The sequence below is a fragment of the Dipteris shenzhenensis genome, chromosome 31, assembly GCF_047967505.1.
Source record: "Dipteris shenzhenensis isolate YYH24624 ecotype China chromosome 31, Dip_SZ_1.0, whole genome shotgun sequence".
In the NCBI taxonomy this organism is placed as follows: domain Eukaryota; kingdom Viridiplantae; phylum Streptophyta; class Polypodiopsida; order Gleicheniales; family Dipteridaceae; genus Dipteris; species Dipteris shenzhenensis.
The window spans coordinates 19825428-19848875 of record NC_141626.1 but is presented as its reverse complement, the minus strand read 5'-3'; the positions used below and the strand labels follow the sequence as shown (position 1 = coordinate 19848875).

At 44.1% G+C, this 23448-nt stretch overlaps 1 protein-coding gene across 1 annotated transcript; it reads left to right on the top strand.

Annotated features, from left to right (window-relative positions):
- Positions 1 to 10806: 10806 nt before the first annotated feature.
- Positions 10807 to 12926, top strand: LOC147881167 (putative F-box protein At4g22030). Its single transcript, XM_087370143.1, has one exon. The coding sequence runs from the start codon at positions 10942 to 10944 to the stop codon at positions 12343 to 12345; it is 1404 nt and encodes a 467-aa protein (XP_087226269.1). The 5' UTR covers positions 10807 to 10941; the 3' UTR covers positions 12346 to 12926.
- The last annotated feature ends 10522 nt before the right edge of the window (positions 12927 to 23448 follow it).

Sequence of the window (23448 nt, the reverse complement as noted above, 5' to 3'; positions counted from 1 at the left end):
GCCAACACAAAATTGTAAATAGTATTGGATTTATTAAAAGATCTTTGCACAAGCACAAATTGCACATTTTTGAATTCTTCCATTCTAGGGTGAGCCTAGATACCAATCTTACAAACTATCAATGTTTTAAGACCACCATGCACTAGTCCCTCTAGTTTGGCTTCCATTTTTTCAATTGGTCTTGGTTTTCAATAGAACACGCCCGAGAATGGGTGTGCATAATTTTAGAACAACATTGGAGGCCACATCTAAGGTTCTCAATTGGGTGTGTTCTTCAGTTGAGGAGAAGCTCACTTAGTGTAGTTTTGAATAATTACTTAGTTGCATGTATGTGTAGGATAAAATTTTGATGTTTTTGGATAAATTGTTATATCCTATCTCTTCAAGATACATACTTCACATGCAACATAGCACTTGTAATGCTTTAATGGTCTCGTTCCAAATTATTCCATATGTTTTTGGTCTCATGTTCAAGATTGGAATGCATACTACAACTTGAAGACAAAGTTTGTCAAATTCCATTGAGCAATGCATAAGTTAATAAGGGTCAGGCAAGATACCCATATGCAAAAAATGCCCTAAACCTCACAAAAAATGGCTACACCCAAGCAAACATTGACCCATTTTAGTGGAAGTGTAGTTAAGGATCACTTAAGGCCTTGTGACATTGTGATAGCTTTGTGGGCAATCAGATATGTAATGCCAAGCTAGCATGTGGTCCCTTGCCTTTTTGCCCATTTTTTTTCACAAACCTATAGCCCTTGAGGTCAATGGTGCTTGAGATGAATATGTGATGATGCCCTTTGTCTTTCATGAAAAGATCTAGTTTTTTTGAAGGATCCAATGCAACCGTTTCAACTTGTCAAGGACAATTGACTATACATATCAAGTCAAAGAATCGTAAAATAGGTTGGTCACCTCAAATACAATATTAGTTTCACCATGTTGATTTGGACCGTGCAAAACTCTAAGAAATTTGTTCAGTGCATAGGATTTGAGGTGCTTATGGAGACTTGCCAGATGCATTCAAAGAGCTTCGTCCATATTACATGAGTACACTTGCACGAATCGAGTTGGAGGGCTAATTCACCCTTCGAAGCTCTACTAATTATTGAAAGATCCTTCTTATCCTTGTATTACAAGCTTATCTTTCCTTGCTGAGCTTCGTGGGAACTTGGGTGGTTTCATCTTTATCGATCACATACACTTTGAGCAAGTTGATTTCTTCCAAAGTCATTGGAAAAAGACTTTTTGTAGCGTTTGAGGGTTGAAAATGACATAAAATCTACATTTTCACCAAACATTATGATATTTCGCATGGGAAATTAATTGTCCCATAGAAGCCCTTTGCCCACCATGTCATTAGGGCTTTAGATTGGGGTTCATTAGACATCTTGTTATGTTTAATTTCTCAACAGTATGTTAAAAATCCTTGAAAATTCAACCCCCTTGAAAAAGGTGCTTTAAGGACCTCTTTGCAAAACAGCTCACTGAAACATATAAAATAAAGGTTTAATTTCCTTGAAGTAACAAAATGGGCTTTATAGTGTAAAGATAAACCATCTTGTGCAAAACAAAATTTAATTAAAAAAAAAAAGACCATTGTGACACAAACCGCCATAGAGAAGGTTCCGTCCTCCATGAGTCTTCACTTGAAGGCTGCCCCTTCCAGTGACAATGGTACAACCTGTTAGGCCCGAACTGATTCGGTCTATCACGGTGTGCCATTATGCTCTCAAGGTCTTCACCCTCTCCTCGATCCATCACTAGAGCCGGACCTCTATTCCTCTGCTCACGATCTGGATCATCATCTTCTTGAGCACCCTTCAACATAGAGACGTGAAAGGTGGGATGAATATGTAGATGGGGAGGAAGTCGTAGACGGTAAGCCAACTTGCCTACCCTCTCAAGGATCTCGTATGGCATGTTGTACCTGTGCGCAAGACGATCCGTAAGCTCCTTTGGCATGCTGAACTACTTAGGGTTCAGATTGAGGTAGACCTTCTCGCCAACCTCGTACTCTACATGCCTCCTCTTCCGGTCTGCAAATTTTTTCATCCTGTCTTGAGCTTTACCCAGCTGCTCCCAGGCAATTTTAAGCCTGGTTATCCACTCCTCGTGGAAGGCTCCTCCTGCTGGAGCTACTCCTCCCGCAGTAGATAGTACAGCTGCTTCCCCCGGAGCCAAAGGCCGATACCCATAAGTTAATTCGAAGGGGGAAAATCCTGTAGAGGAATGCTGCCAGCTGTTGTAGTAGAATTCTGCTGCATCCAGATGCATGTACCAATCAGTCTGGTCTCCCTGAACATAGTGTCTGAGAAAGTCCTCCACAAATTGGTTGGTCCTCTCAGTTTGTCCGTCAGACTGAGGATGATACGAGCTGCTAAATGCAAGCTTTGTCCCGCACATGGCAAAAAGTGTACTCCAGAAACTGCCAGTAAACTGTCCGTCTCTGTCAGACACTATTTCCCTCGGTAGACCATGGTGTTTAACCACGAACTTGAAGAAGAGCTTTGTTGCTGCTGGGGCATCCAGTGTACCCATGTATGGAACAAAATGGGCTAGCTTGGTGAGTCTACACACCACTACAAGTATGCCCGTATGTCCTCCGCTGTTCGGTAGACATGTGATGAAGTCCATGGAGGCACTCTCCCATGGCTTTGTTGGGATGTCGAGTGGTTGAAGAAGCCCTGCTGGCTTCATCCTTTCGGCTTTGTCTTGCCCACAAATGTGGCATGTTCTTACATAAGCATCCGTATCTCTCTCCATCAGTGGCCACCAGAAATTTCTTGAGAGTAACTCAAGAGTCTTTTGCTGTCCCAGATGGCCTGCCCACTGTGGCTCATGATGCTCCTGGAGCATCCTCTTTCTCAAGCCTCCTATGCATGGAATATACACTCTCCGCTGCTTGAAATAGATGATTCCATCACGTACCTCTATGTGTGGCCTCTTTGCATCAGTCCCGAGTAGCTTTTTGGAAAACTCATCCTCTCCATACCCTGCTTTGATCTCCTCCAGAACTGTAGATCCCTGCAGAATCTGAACTGCAGCTAGATAGGGAACTCGGGAGAGGGCATCTGCTACTACATTCTCTTTACCGGGATTATACTTGATGTCAAAGTCAAAATTCGCCAGAAAATCCTGCCACCTAGCTTGTTTGGGGGATAGCTTGGGCTGAGTCACAAAGTATGATGTTGTGACATTATCTGTAAAAACAGTGAATTTACTGCCCAGTAGATAATGCTTCCAAGCTCTCAAACAATGGATTACTGCTGTCATTTCCTTATCATGAGTGGGATAATGGGTTTCTCTATCAATCAACTTCCGACTCTCAAAAGCTATGGGGTGTCCATCTTGAAGGAGTACTCCTCCTATAGCAAAATCAGAAGCATCTGTCTGTACCTCAAAGGGCCTCTCAAAGTTTGGAAGAGCTAGGACGGGCTGGCTGCTCATGGCTTCCTTCAATTTCTGAAAAGCACTTTCATGCTTGGAACCCCACTTCCACGGTGTATCCTTGCGGGTGAGATTAGTGAGGGGAGCTGTAATCTCACTGTACATATCAATGAAGGACCGGTAGAATGAGGCTAACCCATTGAAGGCCCGCACATCATGTACACCCTTCGGAGTGGGCCAATCTACTATTGCCTTCACTTTGCTCTCATCCATCATGAGTTTACCTTGGGTCACCTTGAAACCCAGAAAGTGGATGGTCTCCTTGGCAAAGTCACACTTGCTCTCTTTCAGAAACAGCCTGTTTGCTTTCAGCCTGTCAAACACTTCTCTTAAATGCCTTACATGCTCTTTGAGAGTCTTGGAGTAGATAAGAATGTCATCCAAATAGACGACAATGCATTCATCTAGGAGATCCCTGAAAATACCATTTATGAGCGTCATGAAGGTTGCCAGGGCATTGGTTAACCCGAAGGTCAGAACCTTCCAATCGAACGACCCATATTTGGTCCTCATGGTGGTCTTCTCCACATCAGCTTCTGCAATTCTGATCTGATGGTACCCTGATCTGAGATCTATCTTTGAAAAATACCTCGCATGCACTAGAGAGTCGAACAACTCCCTCATGTTGGGAAGAGGATACCGGTTCTTGATGGTGATTTTGTTAAGGGCCCAGTAGTCTACACATAGACGTAGGTCCCCTTCCTTCTTCTTCACAAAGAGCACGGGTGCTCCGTATGGGGATTTGGAGGGCTGGATGAATCCGGCCTCTAGCAATTCCTGCAACTGCACCTTCAGCTCTTTGTTCTCTTCTTGTGACAACCTGTAAGGTGCCTTGGCTGGAGGGTCTGATCCTGGATATACCTCTATCCTATGGTCAATCTCCCATTTAGGAGGAAGCTCCTTTGGGAGCTTCTCGGGTATGATGTCCGCGTACTCCGCCAGTAAACCCTGCACCTCTTTTGGTATGTGTCCCTTAGATGAAGCTGAACTCTCCTCATGCTCTTTGATTACCACAAGGTAAGCTTGCTGTCCTTTTCTTACGGCCTTTTTCAACTGCATAGCTGAGAAGACCTGAGGCAAAGGGCCTCCCTTTTGCCTTGAGGCTTTGACCACCTCCCATCCTCCTTCCTTGCAGAAAACTAACTGTTCATCATGGCTGTTGATCAGGACTCTATTGGCTCTCAACCATGTTTGCCCGAATACCATGTCGAAGTCATCCATCTCTACTATAGAAAATTCTGCCTTGTGAGAACAGCCTCCCACTTGGATGCTTACCCCTTTGGCTACCTTGGCAACTGCTTGTCCTGGTGTATTTACTATCTTCATGACCTTTCCTTTACTAATTTCAGCCTTCAGTCCTATCTCCTTAGCCTTCTTGGAGGTAATGAAGTTATGGCTAGCTCCGCTGTCCACCATAGCCCTTACTAGGCGTCCATTTACTGTAGCAGTAATGAACAACAGATCGGAGGCTACCTGGTCTTCACTCATAGCCCCTAGAAGCTGAAGAGGGGTCATGGTTTGTGTGGGCTATCCATTCTCAGTTTCCTGGATAGTCTGAAGTGACTGTCTCATAGGGCAGTCCCTCGCAAAATGGGCTCCCGTACAGATATAACAGCCACTCCCTTTCGGGGCTGAAAGACTTGATGAAACTTTGGCTGATCCCACACTGCTCTTGGGCTAAACTGTACCTGTTTTACCTTTACCTTTTTGGGCTGTTGCTCAGCTGGAACATCTCCCATAGGGCGGTACTTCTTCTTTTTAGAGCCAAACCACTTGAACTTCTTCTTTTTGAATGGGGGAATCCCTTGTCCACTTGGCTTGGACTTGGCTTGACCTTGTCTCTCACCGCCATGCTGCTTCTCTTGCCAATTGGTGAGACGGTCTGCTACCTCGTATGCTTCCGCCACGGTCTTCACATACTCTCTCATGAGCTCATCATGTGCCCAAGGCCTCAGCCTTTTGATGAAGTAGTAAAGCCGATCAACCTCACTCATCTCCTTGATTTGTAGCATGAGGGAAGAGTGAGCTTTGATGAAGTCCCTCAGGGTTCCGGTGTGTCTGAGACTGTTCAAGGCATCTCGAGCCTTCCATTCGATGTCGGAGGGCAGAAACTGTAATCTCAGCCTTTGTGAGAGCTCATCCCACGTGGAAATCGTGTAGGTGTTGCGGTGGGTTCTCTCATCCTCCTTGTAATTCCTCCACCAAAGCTTGGCATCGTCCACCAAGTAGGTTGAGGCATGGAGCACTTGCTCTTGGGGCTCAGTTATCCTGGCAAGGGCAAGGTATTGATGCATGTCATAGATAAAGTTCTCTAATACCTTGACTTCCCGTGCGCCCGTGTATGGTTCGGGCTCCTTGAGTTTGATCCGATGCTTCCCAAGTGGTCCAACTCCATCATCCTTGATCAGCTTGCTCATCACATGGGCAAGCTCTATCTTAGCTTCTGAGAGTTGCTACTGTAGCAGCCCCTGGCTGGTCTGTAGCTCAGTTAGAGCAAGCTCTATAGCCTCAAGCCTTGCTTCGTGCTCACAGAATTTGAGTTTAGTTCTACTCCTGGTATTGCTGGGCTCAGCACCAACTATCTCATTTGAATCATCCATGAAATGTGGCCTTCAAATGAGCTGAACTGTCTGTGGAAGAAAACTATTAACTCCTATCAAGCTGATACCTTTGGGGGACTAACTCTGCTCAGTCCTTCAGCTCTGATACCACTGTCACGAGGGCAAAGTTTTCCCTTAAACTTTTTCACTTTTTTCTCTTTTCCTTTGCTCCCCAGTTTGGTCCCCTATCGGGATCCCAAAGTATCCACTTGATCTCTCGGAGTTGCCACTGACTTGCTGACTGGAACCTCTGCTGGACTGAATGTCCTTCACCTTCACAAAGTTGCCTGGATCCTTCAGATGCTCAAAAGAAGAGCATAGCTCTCCTCTCCGGAAGGTACGGTCCTGAAGAGCTTCTCCTTCCCAAAACACTTGCTGAACCTCAGCGGAGCAAAAGTAACTCCTGAAGCTTGCTCCGGAAACTCAGCACGAGTGCGGGAAGACACCTGTGAAATCAGCTCCCCAAAACTCCTTAATTTGCTAGTTATGACTAGCTAAACTTAGCTGGAGCTAAGTTAGCAAAACCGCCAAAACTAATTGGCTATGTCGCCAAAGTTAGCCGTCGTGCCAAAAAGAGAGGCCACCCGCCGGATTCGAACTCAGGACTTGGAGGTAACGATGTGCAGAACCTTACGTCAGGCTAACCAAGTGGGATGGTCAATGCTATTAGTAACAATAGACCCCCACTTGGTTATATCGTGTCTTTGCTTCTACGCGAGTGCAAACCTTTCCTCGCCACAGTCGACAAGTGGAATCGAACCCGCCACCACCTGCTCGTAGGCTCGTCATGCCAACCGTCGAGCCAACCACTTGGTTGGTGTAACCAAGCGTACCTTTTTTCCTATATCTTGTACTGACCCGAATGCGACGCTCCCCAAAAGGGCCACGCACCCCGCGCGCAGGAGTCGAACCCGGGACCTTGAGGATAACTGTCGTAGCGCCAACCGCTGAGCTAACCACGGAGACCTGGTCACGATTGGTGTAACCAAGTAGAGCCTGTAGTATATATTTTGTACTCGGTTGGTTGGCGAAAAGGGGGGTCGGCCCCCTCGTCGGCTAGCGACCTGTCTCCTGTGCCCGGAATCGAACCCAAGACCTGCGTGCTAATGCTCGAAATACATCACGGCCCGGCTAGCCATCGGGGCCATGGCCTTGCTTGCGTATACTCTTCCACGCTACGGTTATATAGCAAACTTCTGCCTTTAGAGCTATGGCGAGCTCATCGTCGCCATGCACACGTCGAATGGCTAGATTGAGGCATCGCCCTTCCTTTCCAGATCGATGGACATCTGTAGCCGTGAGGGCGTCGGCTAAGGAGCTTGCAATCGCTCGTGGGCTCTCTTTCCGACCTTTACGTCGTTCTCCGTCGAAGGATTCCGTCAATGCGCTAAATGTCCGTCGAGCTGGCGTGAACAATCCAGGCTTCGCTATAATCGTGGGCTCGGCCACGTGATCCTGTCGCGGTGACGCTCCCTTGTACCAAAGGGCTCCTGGAATGGAGCCTTGGAGCTTCTGTACTAAGCCTCCACGTCCAGAAACCACGTCCAGAAAGCGATGGAACTGCAATTCCGTCCGCTTCCGTCGGTGGACGGCGGGATCTCAGAGTGATCGTTCTCTGAGATCCGGGCTCCGCGCTCCCTGCCGTTTGGTAGGGGAGATATTCGGAGGTGTCTCCGGATCTCCACGAGCTTCTGGGCCAAATGATCCACCACGCTCTTCACACGACTCTCTGCATCGTCGAAACGGTGTCCTGAGATGACGCCTCGACGGTCACTACGCCCTCCACCGCTTTCCGTTCGCGATGCCCTTTCATGGGCTTCTTCTCCAAACCAAGGGGAAGCCCTGGCTCGGAGGGGAGCCTCGAAAACACTCTGCGCCTGCAACGCTCAACGAAGGGGAGGGGGATACGAGATAAAGCTTCTAACGATCTTCATTCAGAACTCCAAAAGACACTCAGGGAGACGAATGTTTTGGCATTCAAAAGGAAGGGGCCCTGTGGTCAAAACGCCACAGGGCAGATTACATTGATCAAAAGAAGGAAGATCTCACTCTCTCTCAGGATTACAACAGGAGCTCACAGCTCTTGCATGCTCTTCAGTTCTGGTCTCTCACTCTCGTAGACTGAATCCTGTGTGTGAGTGTTTTGAATTTTTGGAGGGAGCCCTCTCCTTGGCTCCAACGTCCAGCTGCCTTCATTAAGGCCTCATTCCTCCTTGGTACCTTCTCTCTCCAACAGTTACCTTGAGGGCCAATCAATTCAAAATCCTCCCGTTTGAATTGAGCCCCAAGGTTGGGAGTCCAACCTTTCCATGGGCTGCTCCCCTTGGTTAGGCCTAAGGATGTCAAGGGTTATCCTCCCCTTGACCCAAAAGAGGGTAAGGATGTCCTCCTTATTGCCGATGTCGAGCCCAAGGGATGTTGATAGAAGAGGGGCGGACTGAGACTCAGTCCCTTGTCAACGGGCCGCCCGTTACACCCCCCCCCCTCCCCTCCCCTCTCTCTCTCTCTCTCTCTCTCACCCTGGGCACATGAGGTGATTCTAGCAGACTATTGCTGAGGTGTTCGATATCTCCCACCGGAAGAGCAAACGGATTGCTATCTGTGCCTGTTGTGTGCAAGTGGACTACACAGTCAGGCTGCCTTAGGCAACTTCAAGCAGCTTCACGGTAGCCAATGGTTTCTTGCCACGGAAGGGTAGCCCGCACAACGATGCAGATAACCATCTATCGGAACATATACCCATAACTTCGATCACGTTCTGGCCAGTTTCAAGCAGGCATGTGCCCATATTTTTGATAGCGTCAGATTGGGTGCATTCTTGACGGACTCCTAACTCTGACACACATGTGCTCGGGCTATCTGCACATGAGCTGAAAAACCTTCGATTGTGAGCCCTTTAGGTGGCCATGTACTGATGTGGCTATCCATTGCAAAACGGAACGTGGGATTGCTGCCTATCGGTGCCTATCCGGTAGGTAACTCCTCTAACTCATCTGACAACCAATAGGATTGCTGCCACCCCATTCTAGTCTGCACTACAAAGAGCCGTCCACTTGTCATATTCCTAACCGATCATGTGCTCGTAAATCTGAGAAGGTCCGCCCAACTTCCGGTAGCCATGTGCCTGTAAATCGGATAGCATCCGACACCCAGCATGATTATCGAAATGCTGGAGACAAATGTAATCTCGGGCCGACACGTGCCCAATCTATCTCTCTCTTTCTCTCAATAGATCTTATTTTTAGCAACGGTTGCTGGACTGTCCCCTACCCACAAATCACTACAATGCCGAGGAGCATCGATGCTCTCTCGCTATCTTGAAAAAGGTAACGCCAGCAAAGTGTCTTCTCACGAGGGTGTGCCAGTGTGACTGTTGGGCTCAGTGAAGTCCTCGGAAAGTGAGAGTTTTCTATACTTGAATTCTGGATGCTTCAGCTGGGGCTTGATGCGCGAAGAGTTTTTTAGACTGGAATTCTCCCTGATACAGGCGTGTCCATGTACTGAACTCCGCAGCCTGCTTCTTGATCACAATGGATGCCAGGGCAACTCCGCAAACTTCATGTAAATAGTCTAGCAAAGATCTGTGTGGTCGGCTATTGCACAATCCACTTTTTCCAATGTTTAACTTTTGTCACTGATTAATCAATCTTTGTGCCTAATCCCGGCCGAAGAATATATTCGCCCTGCTGAAGAAATAATTTGTGCTGAAGAAATAATTTGGGTGGTGCCAATATAATAACCACGAATGATGTTGAGAGATTACGATACGTCAGTGCGCGTAAAAGCGATGAGATGCTAGCAAAGTGGTAAATAGCATAATTAGGCTTTGTCCCGATTCCAATTATACAATTTATGCCGTGGGAGAAGAGCCTTGATCCGAGGGGTTTCCATGCGTACATTTTGCAAAGTGTATGCGGGCATCAGGCAAGTGTTGGAAGAAAAGTGGTAAATAGCATAATTAGGCTTTGTCCCGATTCCAATTATACAATTTATGCCGTGGGAGAGGAGCCTTGATCCCAGGGGTTTCCATGCGTACATTTTGCAAAGTGTATGTGGGTATCAGGCAAGTGTTGGAAGAAAGCGTTGTGAAACGATTTCATGCGGCGCAGTTGCAAAGCGTTGTGTGTTAGGCATCAAACAATTTCATGCGGCGCAGTAGGCGAATACATAAGTAGATTTAATTTGATGCGGCGCAGTAGGCGAATACATAAGTAGACTCTCCTAGTTGCAGCCGGCCGAATTTTTCAAGATAGATTTTATATCGATTGGTCTTCGAAAGACTTTATATCGATCGGTCTTCGAAAGGCAGTGTCCACTGTCATGTACCAATCGAATGGGGAGCACGTAACGGGCCCAGAATGGCTCGTACTCCGTGCATTTCAGACTGGAGACGTTCACATGGAGTGGAGAAAGTTACAACAACACTGATAAAGAGAAAGATAATTGTGATGTCGCATCCATTTAAAATCTTGGATGGGCAAATAGAATTTTGGTGCAGGCCGTCAAAGTAGCAGTATTGCTGTGCGCGTCCCACCGACCCAGCAGGTCCCTAATTTCAACAAAAGCGCAGGCGTGCTAGAACGCCGTGAGGACTACTTGTCGGCTCAGTGCTCTCATGATTCATCGGCTCTCAGCTGCAGCTGATCAGCTGTTTCAGGAAAGGAAAGGTGAACTTCTCAAGATTCTGCCCTCGCGACTCGGAATTTCACCGTTCCTAGGTAGCGCTGCCAATTCAGTAGCCAGCCGGAGCACCTGGTTTTAGTGCATCTTCTTTCAGCTGAATTCTATAAGACCTCCAGAACACCTTCAGCCTTCCGCCCCAGCTGCCTTGCACCTTTCCTCCGCAACAGCAGGCTTTGCCTCTGCCCTTCAACAGCAGATACCTCTTATGGCTTTCTTGGGTCTTGCTAATCCGCTCGCCCGGCCATCACCCATACATTCCTCCCGTTCATTGTCGTCCGGTCACGCTGATTTCCATAGACCCCCGCCATATGCTCTTATAAGGATGCCTCGCCGCTGTGGATCTTCCACCCGACGTTTCTTAAGCCTCAGAGCGTGTGCCATTCCCGCAGACACTAGCCCTGCTAATACTGCGTCCTCTGCTGCACCAACTAAACCTGCTGCTCCAACGTCTTCTCCGCCAGATCAGTCGTCTTCGGTTTCCTCAGCACCCTTTTACACGGGTATGAAAGACAACCAGTTGGGCTATTGGAAGCTGTACCAGGGAATGGAGAAGGTGGCAGGGGATCGCGGTAAGGGATGGACGGATGAAAACGGTGAGGAGGATCCCATGCTGGCGGCTCACTTGCTTTTGATCGCGAACATGGCTGCTGACAGAGCGGAAATGCATACCACCATCGGGAAGCAACGGGACAATTGGAACAAGCTCTTCCAAAGCACGCTCACTGGCATCACTATGACCGCAACTATTCTCGCTGCAATGGATGGCCACAGCAAGAGCCTCAGTTTCAGCCTCCCCGCTTGCCTCATGGACGCCGTCGTAGCCGGGATGATGATCGGAATTAACAAGTTTCAGCCATCACAGCTAGCGGAAGAACAACGAACGGCCGCGCGCCTTTGCAAAAAGATGTCGGACGACATTCACTACACCCTGCGGATCTCACCTCACCTCAGGCAGGATGCGCAGGCATATGTGGAAGAAACAGTCTCTAAGCTGCTCGCAGTGGACAAGGCGTACCCACTGCCATTAACCCCCGTGGTAGTGGAGAAGTTCCCAAAACAAATCGTCGGTCCTGTTATCAGCAATCACCCGGATAAAGAAACACCGGAGATCCATGCATCTGGTGCTATTGTCAACGGCTGGGAGGCTGGAATGTCGGAGACCTTGGCGAAGCTATGTGATCTAATGGAGGAGTCTGACACCAGGGAATACATCAGATTGGCGCAGAGGGTAGAGAATATCAACAAATGCTGTGCTGTGGGAGCTCCTATCTTGGCCATATCGGCGGCCTTGTTGAATGCAGTGGATGCATTGGAATTGGAAAGCAGTGTAAACATGGGCGTGTTTGCAGCCGTTTCCAGCACGCTGGCTGCATTTGTGAGCAGCTTCGCGCACGACGCGCAGCTGGGGATGATTTTCGAGCTGTACAGGAGCTCCGTGGGCTACTTTGGGGAGATGCAGGCTTCCATTCAGCGCGCAATCCGTCTGCCAGTGGACAAACGAGAGAACGGAGTGCTGTTCAGCCAACGTATAGCGTACGAGCTGGGACGAAGGCCGCAAGAGTTGCCCACGCTTCCACAAACGCAGAAGACAGCCTCAACCCTCTTCTGACTTGTTCTATTCACCCACTCGCTCACTGATGACTACTAGGCCACAATGTAAACTGGTTTTTGTAAGGGATGATATCTTAGAAGTCACCCACTGATCGCTCGCTCGATCACTCAGTGACGACTACTGTGATGACTACTAGGCCACAACGTAAACTGTGACTTGTTCGATTCACCCATGACTCGCTCGCTCACTCAGTGACGACTACGGTGATCAAAACATAAACTGGTTATTGTAAAAGAGTCATGAAGGGATGATATCTTAGAAGTCACCCACTCGCTCGCTCACTCAGTGGCGACTACTGGGATGTAGACTGGTTTTTGTAAATGATTTACGAAGAGATGATATCTTGGAAGCTCGGTGTTCGTCCCTTTGATTTGCTTGGATGGCAAATATGCTCAAATTTGCAAACCCTCAGACGATTCTTTCAACGTAAGTGACGATTTCAAACTGAAAATAGAACCAGCCCTATAATGCCCAGGTGGAGAGGGAAAAAATCCATCTCCACTGGGGCACCTGCAATGCTATAAGATTGCAACAACGAACTCAGGGCTAGACGGGGAAACGCTGCAAACTTACTCATTTCTGAGCGTATCTGCCATCTGGGCAAGTCTTGAGAATGACCTCTAAAAAGCTTCTCTCTCTCTCTCTCTCTCTCTCTCTCGTGCATGTGTCTCTCGCATTTTAGTCAAACATCAAAATGCTTCAGGCTAAGAATCACTAGATCTGAGCAGGCAACTCTAATGAAAAGAAATAGCATCGTGCTCTCTGATCATAGGATTTGTACAACTGATCTATAAAGAAAGAAAATGAGCAAATCTATAGAAAAGAAATAGCATCGTGTTCTTTGATTGTAGGATTTGTTCAATTGATCTATCCAAGTTTTCAAAGAAAGAAAGTGAGCTTGAAATCGAATATTGAAACCCAAGATTAGATGTAGTCAATTGGAAAGCATTTGGCATTTTGCCCATAGCATTTTGCATTTATTAATAACCACACATTTGTGTGTGGGGAGAAGTTGGCATGCTTACTCTCCAAAAATTAAAAGACCAAGAGCATGCCTACACAACAATTTCGTTAGCACATAAATTGAATATGGAAAATAAGAGTAGATGTTGTTATGCTATATAATTGGAAAGCATTTTACATTCAGCACTCAACAATTTGTATTTGGCAAATAACCACAAGATAATCACATGTTTGTGTGGCATGAGAGTTGGCAGGTTTCCTCTCCAAAATTGTAAGACCAAGGAATGTCCCCTTCTTTGGGCACATAACAATTTTCATTCAATACTTAAAACACTTTGCAAAAGTGACCTTGAAATTGAATATTGAAAATGGGAGTAGATGTTGTGTTAGATAATTGGACATCATTTTGCATTCTACACATAGCACTTTGCATTTAATACATGGACACATGGTTGTATGGGGAGGGGTTTGTCATGCTTCCTTTCCAAAAATTATAAGACTAAGAAATGTAGCCATCTAAGTTGCATTAATTCGCTCGAACTTTTTTTAATAGTCAGTGCATTTCCCCAACAGGCATGTTTTTCATACCATTGGCATCCATCACCTTTTGGACATACCATAGATGTCCATAGATCTTTAATAGAATTATAATTGATCCTCATAACTTGATATAAGCTTGTTGAATCTTGTGGGTGACGAACAATAAAAAGGCAATCACAAGCCCTATGCAGTGAAAACCTCATCTAGTTTACTCCCAGCATTAGCAATTCTGTGCAAACAAGATAGACACAATAGCAAGTGTTCCTCTCATGTACCTTCTTGACATAGTATGGCTTCAACTTTTCAAATGCTCGAACCTCGATGTCACAGTTCACTTGTTTTTTAATCTACAAAAGAACTCCTTTTGATCTAATTGCACTAACTAACTGCACTAACTGTACTAGTAGCACAATAGTAGTTAGTGTTTGGCGTATATCTGGTATGTACCGTTTGGTGGATACTTAGTAGGTAATTTGCATAGTACCCCACATAGTATGTAATGTGCATACTATGTACTTATCAAATCTATCTTCATACATAGTAGTATTTAGAGTTGTGCCAATAGTGAAACCAACTCTATCAAAGAAATGCAACAAGATATAGTACTGAAGACAAAGTTTGTACATAGAGAAAACTATGTACTTAACAAATCTCACTGTATATGTAGTACTATTTAAAATATTATTACTATTGAATTAATAGTGTGTACTTATCTAACTATTGATTCTAATAAATCTAGGCACAAAATTCTCAAGTGATTCATAGTCATTCACTATCTGGGACAAGTTGAGGTGGGCACTTCAATCCTTTTGTAATGCTTTATGCCTATGATTTTGGTCTGTAACACTTATTACACTGTCTATTGTCAAGTCAATAGGCTGAATACAACTATGCCCAAAGGGAGTTGTAATTCTCTTCTTCCTCTCCCTATTCCCTTCTCAAAGCCTGTATTAAGGAGTGAGAACTCACCATGCACAAAAGGATATGGTAGTTTTTCACCATTTCTTGCCAACAACTTGACTCCAACTACATTGCTAGTCCATATTCCCCCATAGGTTTCTTTGTAGGCATCAATTTTTGCATGGTGAGTCGCCACTCCAAGGAGGACCAACAAATAGAGGGAGGCAAAAGAGAAGCTATGTTTATCTCTCATTAGGGGAAAATTGGGGTCTCCAAAGGGCCTCATAAGGAATGGATTAAGCTAAGACCAAGTGAACCCACTATGGAAACCCATGGGCTAAGGGTCCCCTAGCATTTACTCAACTCACATGGGTACCTTTATTTTGAAATTGATCGACCTTGGCCTTTAGATGGAGGTGGATGGTGGTTGGGGATCAAAGGCCTAGGATGCTCAAATTGGTGGGAGGCACCTTTGGTGGGCTCCAAACTGGAAAAGGTTGACAAAATAGAGGTGTAATAAAGAGGGAGAGGTTGCCATTTGCTCTGGACCATTAAATCTTGGATAGATCTAATGGTGGAGATCAAAAGATCAAATGAAGGGCCATGATTTAGGCAAATTTTGGAGGGTGGAGAGGCAAGCCCTTGAGATGAATGGTTGAGATTCAGGTGCATAATGGACGGTGCAAGTTTGAGCGCCTTTTGCTTGCATGTCTACCCTTGGATCTTCTTGAGATCATCAACGGCCCAGATTCCAGTGCCTTTTCTTTGCATCTCCACCCTTAGATCTATTTGTAGATGGATGGCTTAAATTGAGCCCCCTTCTCTTTTGATCTCATCCATTAGATCCTTGCCATTTTCAAGGGCTTAGATTTGATCCCTCTATCCTTTGATGGTATCCATTGGATCTACACCTTGATCTAATGGCTTGGAGGGATCTACCACAAATTTGAAGGTATCCCTTAGATTGTAGATGAGATCAATGGCTAGGAGTGAAGATCATGGGTCTAAACCATGGGTGAGAGGTTTCCCCATCCATAAATGCTCAACATGTCCTTTTGTACACCTCAATGTACCATTGCCCCACACAAAGGAGCATTCTCATTGGTACACCTCAAATCCCTCTCTAATCCCTTGAAATTAGGAAACACTAATTGGAGGCCCTTTTGAGACCCCAAATATACCCTAATGCCATCTCCATCTATTGGAATTGATCTACCCCTAAAAAATGTAATTCTATAGACAATACTGTCACTATTAGTATAGAATATATAGTATATATATATTGTACTATTAGTACTGAATACATAGTATCTACTTATCTAACTACTAATTCTACCAAATCTAACTATGTATTTAGTATTGTTCATACTATTACTAGTACTAAATACGCAATATGTATTGTGTATAGTATGTACTTAGCAAATCTAATTGTATATCTACTACCGCAGAGAGTATCATTGATACCAAATACAGTATGTAGTTAGAATCTAATTGTCTATCTACTATTGCAGGGAGTATTATTGATACCAAATACAGTATGTACTTGGAATATAATTGTATATATAATACTATAGAGAGCACTATTGATACCAAATAATTAGTATGTGCATATTATGCACATAAAATGTATCATCACTCTCAACAAAATCCAACTGACAAAATATGAAGAGGGGAGATGAGAAGAGTGGAGATGAGGAGAGAGGGCACAGCTAGAGAGCACACCGCAAATGACTAACTGTACACTAAATTTAGTTGAAAATGTAGAATATATACAAACCCATTTAAGGTTAGGGTTAGGCATCACACCTGTTGAACTTTCATCTCTTAGCCGATTGATTATGCAGATCTTTCATGTCAAACTCTGTAGATAAGTCGTGTTTTAGTTTTCTGATGAAGCTATCCTTGTTTCCTGTCACAATCAAATCATCTACATACAAAAGTGCAATAGTAATGTCTTCCCTTTGAACTTTGTAGTAGAGAGTATGATCTACATTGGACTTCATGTAACCTAGATCAGCAAAATACTTGTTGATTCTGATGTACCAACTTCTAGGTGCTTGCTTTAAGTCGTACAGACTTTTCTTGAGATGGCAAACCTTATTCTCTTTTCCTGGTTCAACATAACCTGCTAGTTATTGCATGTAGACTTCCTCGTCTAGATAACTATTGAGAAATGCATTCTTGACATCGAGCTGATACACATTCCATCTGTTGAGTGTTTGAGGTTTTCCATTCTGATTCCTCATCAAAGATTACATCTTTGGAGATAATGACCTTGTGGTTGATGGGATCATACAATTTGTATGCTTTTCTTTCTTCACTGTAGCCAACCACTGTCGATATACCAAGGATCCTGATCCACTTGGTCGACTTAGCTGAATTCTCTTTAGGATTGCAATTAGTGTCTAGGTACACTGTATCAGTTTGCTGCATTTCCTCACTTGCAAGAAACACATTCCCATGTTCATTTGCAGAATGACTGTGACAAGAATGTCCATCACGATGATTTTCTCTACCACAAATTCCCTCGATTACTGCTGAGTTGACCACCTTGGTTGTACTGCTTCTTGCGGCAATCTCTTTCATAGTGTCCAAACTTGTCTTCATCGGTCGGAATGATTTCCTCTTTGCTGATGCTGATGTTGCTGAGGATGATGCTGATGCTGATTCTGACTTTGCTAATTTTGTTGCTAATGATGACCACTTTTCTGGAATGATCTACCTCTACCTCTGCCTTTGCCTTTGCTTCTATCTGAAGCTATGAATGCCTGATCATTAGAATGACCTTTTCGTGCTTGAATGGCCTGAGTCCTGAGTTCTTCACCAAGTAGGACTGACTGGAGTTCTTCCAGTGTTGGAATTTGGGCCATTGAATGGCAATAGTTTGGACTAGATTCTCGTATCCCTCTCCTCATCCATTCAGGATGACTTGAACCATTTTAGTGGGATTCATAGTTTCTCATGCTACTGCAAGTTGATTGTTGTAGTCTTTTATCCAGAGTACATAAGCATGACCAATTTCGTTGCTATTGCGAAAACTCTGGTTGATTTGGTTTCTTAGTGTGAGAATCCTGGATGTGTTCTTGGACTCATAGAAAGCTGCGAACATATCCCATGCTTCTTTCAATGTCTTTCGATCCCTAGCATGACATCTTGCACATTCTACTTGATTCGATGATATGTGTACTTGTCTTTCTTATCCCATTCTACCTTTGCTCGGGCAATGGCAGGATCTGCTACAGGTGCGAAAATTATTTGTGTAGCTATAGATCCCATTGTAGATCTCGCTGTTGGTGCTGTGACAACAGGTGGATTAGAGCTACTGGTGGCTAGATCGTCCAATGGTCTAGGTGTAGATCCATCAACATACTCCCATTTGTCCTGAAGTACAAGAATGGTCTCCATTCGGTATTTCCATGTGCCATAATTGGAGTTGTCTAGCTTAGCAGATGCCTCCAGATTGAGGTTACTAGTCATAGACATGGTGCAAAAAAAAAAGTACTGAAACTGTCGTGAAAATCTCTGTATGAATCAACTGCAAAACACTGATTGTACTAAGTGAAATCTGAACTGTCGGTGAAGATAGAATTGCAATATATAAAATCCAATCTGTGTTACAAGGCTTGTGACAAATGATGCCGGGAATAGCCAAGAGGCTTTACAAGGCTGAAATGATGTGCACAATGCCGTGAGATAGCCGAATAGGCTTTACAATGATGGCATGTGTGTGTGAAATGAAATCATGTGCTATCTACCCACTGAACAATCGGTAATGCCTTTGAACAACACTCTAAATTTTGCTCATTGAATTGATGAACATCAGGTTTTAGGTAATGTAATGATGTGAAACTATATGTGAGCATATGGACAGACTCCGAGTAGGTACTAGTTGGGAATTTTGGGCATGGCTTAGATTGGCAACTTGTGGAGATTCAAAGTGTCCCCTCTATGGCAGTCTAGTCTACTCTGATCTAGATCTATACCAACCATCAATCGATGAAAAAACAGCAAATAATTCCTTTTCTTTTGTTCTTTTTAAGTGCTGGGTCAGATGCATCGATGTAGAGGTTGATGTGAGTGTAGGAAGTGGATTCGGTGGCGGCAAAGCTCAAATGTGAGTGTAACTTGCACCGAAATGTCTGTGTGATGTGACAAGCACATAGAGCACCAAAAATTGAGTGACTTTCCTTTTTAGAGCGTCTAGAAATTCTTCCTGGATCAAGAGATACGACTTGATCTAGGTGGAGGGGCAAAAGGAGTGCAAATGTGCTCAATGATGATGTGGCACTATGGGTCACATGCAGTGACGATCTGGCACTATGCCTAGCAAGAGGTGTGCCTGTGGAGCCCTGTGCTGAGGTGGCAAGAGTGGTCACATGAACTGCCTGTGAAGCACTGTGTGTGCCTACAGGGGTCAGTGCTGATTGGACAGTTGAGGTGGCACTACTGAGGTAGCACAGATGATGATGTCAATAGATGCCATGGCTATGCTGACATGGTAGTTGAGCTGGCAATGATGACATGTTTGTTGATGTGGCTGATGAGCTGGCAAGCTGACATGGCCTATTGACGTGGACTTAGGTGACGTGGCACTTGATTGGACTACTAACATGGTAGTACACTGAGGTGATGATGTGGAAGATAAGGTCTGCCACGTGGTAGATAGGGGTCGACATGTGTCAACCCTCAGACCACACCTCTGTGTGTGGTAACCCTTGTGATAGGGTTGGTCACTTGTGCCACATGTCGTTCAATGGAGGACTAGAATCTTTGGAGATTTCATCCATCGATTCCGTCTGTGGGATGACTATGCTTCGCTATTGGAGTTTGGTGTTGGCACCGTTTGCATGGAGCCTTGGGCAGAGCTGTGGACATCTCGTGCTATGGCGGAGCTTGCATGTGTTGTTGGAGAAGCATGCATAGGGAGCCTATCGAAGAACACTGAGCGGGCGTCATTTCGTTAGAGCCTAGAGGTCGATGGAGTCTTTGATGGAGAGGCAGATGTTGACGAGGAGTCTATTGCGAGGCCTGAGCAAAGGAGTTAGTAGCTCATAGAAGAGGTTATGGCCGACGAACTGGCTGTTGAGGCAGCTGTGAATGCGCCTTTTCGTTGCATGGGCTATGCTGGGCACTGTTGCCTGTTGGAGTTACAGGAGCCAGTTGTGGAGCCTAGGCTTTGTTGTGAGAAGCTTGGGCCCATTGGAGCATGGCGATGCGAACGAGCTGTCCTTAGAGACTATGCAACTATGTGGAGTGCCTCTACTGCAGGGTGATGGGCTCGGCTTTGGACGTGGAGCCGTTGTTGTAGGTTAGTTGTTGTAGATGCCGTAGGTGTTGCTTGGAGAGCTGCGAATTGAGCACAACTGGGAGCTATGGTAGATGGTGGAACCTTAGCTACGGCTGCGTGAGGGCTATAGGAGTTTCTTGGTCGCGGACATGCTATGTGGTGGCTGGCTTAACAGTGCTATGATCACATGATGTTGAGCGTGAACTCTCAACACCAAAACAAGATATAGTATTGTATATATACTCTTGTTTGGAGCAGTATTAGTATAGAATACATAGTATGCATGTATCTAACTATTAGTTCTATCAATTTTAACTATGTATATAGTACAATTTAGAATAATACTAGTACCAACTAAATAACATGTAGCGTGCATAATATGTGCATGTATCTGATTAGGATGTACCATCACTCTCAAAGAAATCCAACTACGTATAGTACTACATATGTAGTATTATTAGTGCAGAGTATGTACTTATCTAACTATCAATTCTACAAAATCTAATTGTGTATTTAGCACTATTTAGAGTATTACTAGTACTGAATACATAGTATGTATTGTGCATAGTATTGTACTTAGCAAATCTAATTGTATATATACTTCTGTAGATGGTACTATTGATACCAAATACATAGGGGTCATTTTTTGCTTGGGTGTAGCCATTTTTGTTGAGGTTCAAGGAATTTTTTGTAAATAGGTATCTTGCATGACCCATAACTTATGCATTGCCCAACAGAATTTGGCAAACTTTGTCTTCAAGTTGTAGTACACATTCCAAACTTGAACATGAGACAAAAAAATTATGGAGTATTGATTTGGAGAGAGACTTTTAAAGCATTACAAATGCTATGTTGCATGTGAAGCATGCATCCTAAAGAGTATAGGAAATAGCAATTTATTCAAAACATCAAAATTTTGTTATGTACATACATGAAACCAAGTAATTATTCGTACTATGTGAGCTTCTCCTCAACCCAAGGACACACCTAAATGAGAATATTAGGCATGGGTTAATGGGCCTCCAATGTTGTGCTAGAGTGATGCACACCCATTTGAGGGCATGCTCCATAACCTTTTTTTTTATTTGTTGAAAACCAAAACATATTGAAAATTTGGAATCCAAACTAGTGGACATCTGCATGGTGGTCTTAAAACATTGATAGTTGTAGATATTGGTATATAGATTCACCCTAAGATGGAAGAAGTTGAGAATGTGCAATTTGTGCATGTGCAAAGATCTTTTAATAAATCCAACACTATTTACAATTTTGAATTGTTTCTTTTTCCATGCAGGTTCTTACTATAATGCTCATAAGCATGCCAAAGGTCAATGCATTTCATAACACATAGCATCAAACCCGATAGCATGCCCTTTGGCCTATTTGTGTTTTGAAGCATTTCACTATATGTGATTGTATTGAACCAGCCTAGGTGTTGAAATTGTTTCATTTTCCCGAAGGTTGATTAGTTTAAATAGATTGCATTTTTGCATGTACTATGTTTTGTTTTGTTTTCCTCATAGTAGTGTAAAAAGGGGGCTCATTATACTATTGTTCCCACATGTTAGGTTTGCAGATGGAGCTATATCTCAAGTTTATGGATCAAAATCCTGACATTTCAATTATGCAGAGGAGCTTTGAGTATTGTAAGTCTTGGTATGTCAGGAAACTCAAAGACAAGAATGTTTGTTGTTGCAAAACACACATGGACTTTGACCTGGCCTAGCAAGCTATGAATGACTTGAGATTTGGTCGTGTTGGAGCATTTATCCATGGGGATTGATGCCCATGTCTCCTCGATGAATGTGCAGTTTGTAGGAAACCTAGATGCTCATCATGTGTTGCAAGGGAGACCAAGTTTTGTAACCTAAGGTCTCTTTGGGAGGAGTGGTTTGTCCAAAGGGAGACCATGAGTGGCACCACATTGAATGCATTTGTGGCACATGTAAGCATTGTAGTATGAAGGTAAAGAAGACGCAATTTCATGTCTATCCAAATGAAATGTGGAAAGACAACCCTGTTGCTCTAAAATGGAGGAGATTTGAAAATGTCAATGTTGAAGGATCTGATAAAAAAGAGATGGCTACTATCATGTAAAAGCACTCAGCCAAGGGAGCTTATAGTTCATGCAATTCAATCTATCCCAAAATATGTGCTTCAAAATTTCACGGCTAGCTGTGGTAGGATAGACAGTTTAGAACCTACCTTGCCAAATTTTCCCATGACATTATTGTCTCTGTCATAGATTTTGTAGAAATTATTTATTTCAAGAACAAGATGAGATACAAAGTGCTCCACTAGTACAACAAGCATAACAATTCTTATGCATATCATGTGCAATTATTTGCTTGATTCTTCTATTATTGATGCCAATCTGCTTGCTGACTCACAAGATTCTAGGTCAGTTCAACACATATATCATTTTTACATTTCAGATGATAGGGAACATTTTGTGCATCATGCTTTTCTATTGCATTGGGAATGGATGAAAAAAGAAGATCCCCATGCAAAAAATATAAAACCAAATTGGGTGTGGTCAGATGGTGTTGCCTCTCAATTTAAATTAGCCCGTGGATTCTAATTTGTCTCAAGGTTCAAACCCCCGACCGGTTGGTCTCTAGACTTGATGTGGAAGTTCTTTGGGTCTAGCCATGGCAAGGGTGAACATGATGGATGTTTTGATGTTATTAAGCAAGCTTTGTTTAAACACCAATTAACATGCCCTCAAGAAAAGCTCAATGATGACCATGATGCTATAACATGGCTTACAACCAACCTCTCCATAGGCATGCATTCAACATACAATAAACAAAGCCTTAAGAATAGTGTAATGCGCAGAGTGTTCCATGAAGTGAAAGTGGATGAAATGTGAAGGAGAAGACGGCATGATTGTAAGAAAATTAAAGGAGTTCATTGTTTGCACTGGATATGGATATTTTCAAACAACCACCTGATCAAAACAAGAAAAATTTCTTGTTTCTATAATGCGTGCATCATAGGGGATCATGACAATTGTGAGAACATTACAATTGTGAAGACATGCCATTGGGAGAGCGAGTTCAAGTTTTCCCTCTACATTCAAATGGAGTGACAAACAATGGAGAGACAAACAACGACTCACCAGAGTATGGGGAGAGTTTCTATGACCTCACTGACTATCCGTAAGAGGGGGATAACTTTGCAACTGTCACTGCCTTTGGGGAGAACGAGGAAGATGACCCATACTTTCTATTACAGTGTACAAAACCTAAGCACAAGGTTGAGGAAGCATTTAAGGTTTAAGAGAAGTGGGATGTAGTAATCAGAGCTTTTTAGTATTGAAAGGTATTAAAAAACATCCAAGAGAGGTCGCAATTACAAACTACTACATAAGAGTCCACAAACATTTGTGTACTCTCATCTAGTAAGAG

Bases quoted from the DNA above. Each gene is read 5' to 3' on its own strand.
- LOC147881167 (XM_087370143.1), top strand. From the start codon at position 10,942: ATGGCTTTCTTGGGTCTTGCTAATCCGCTCGCCCGGCCATCACCCATA.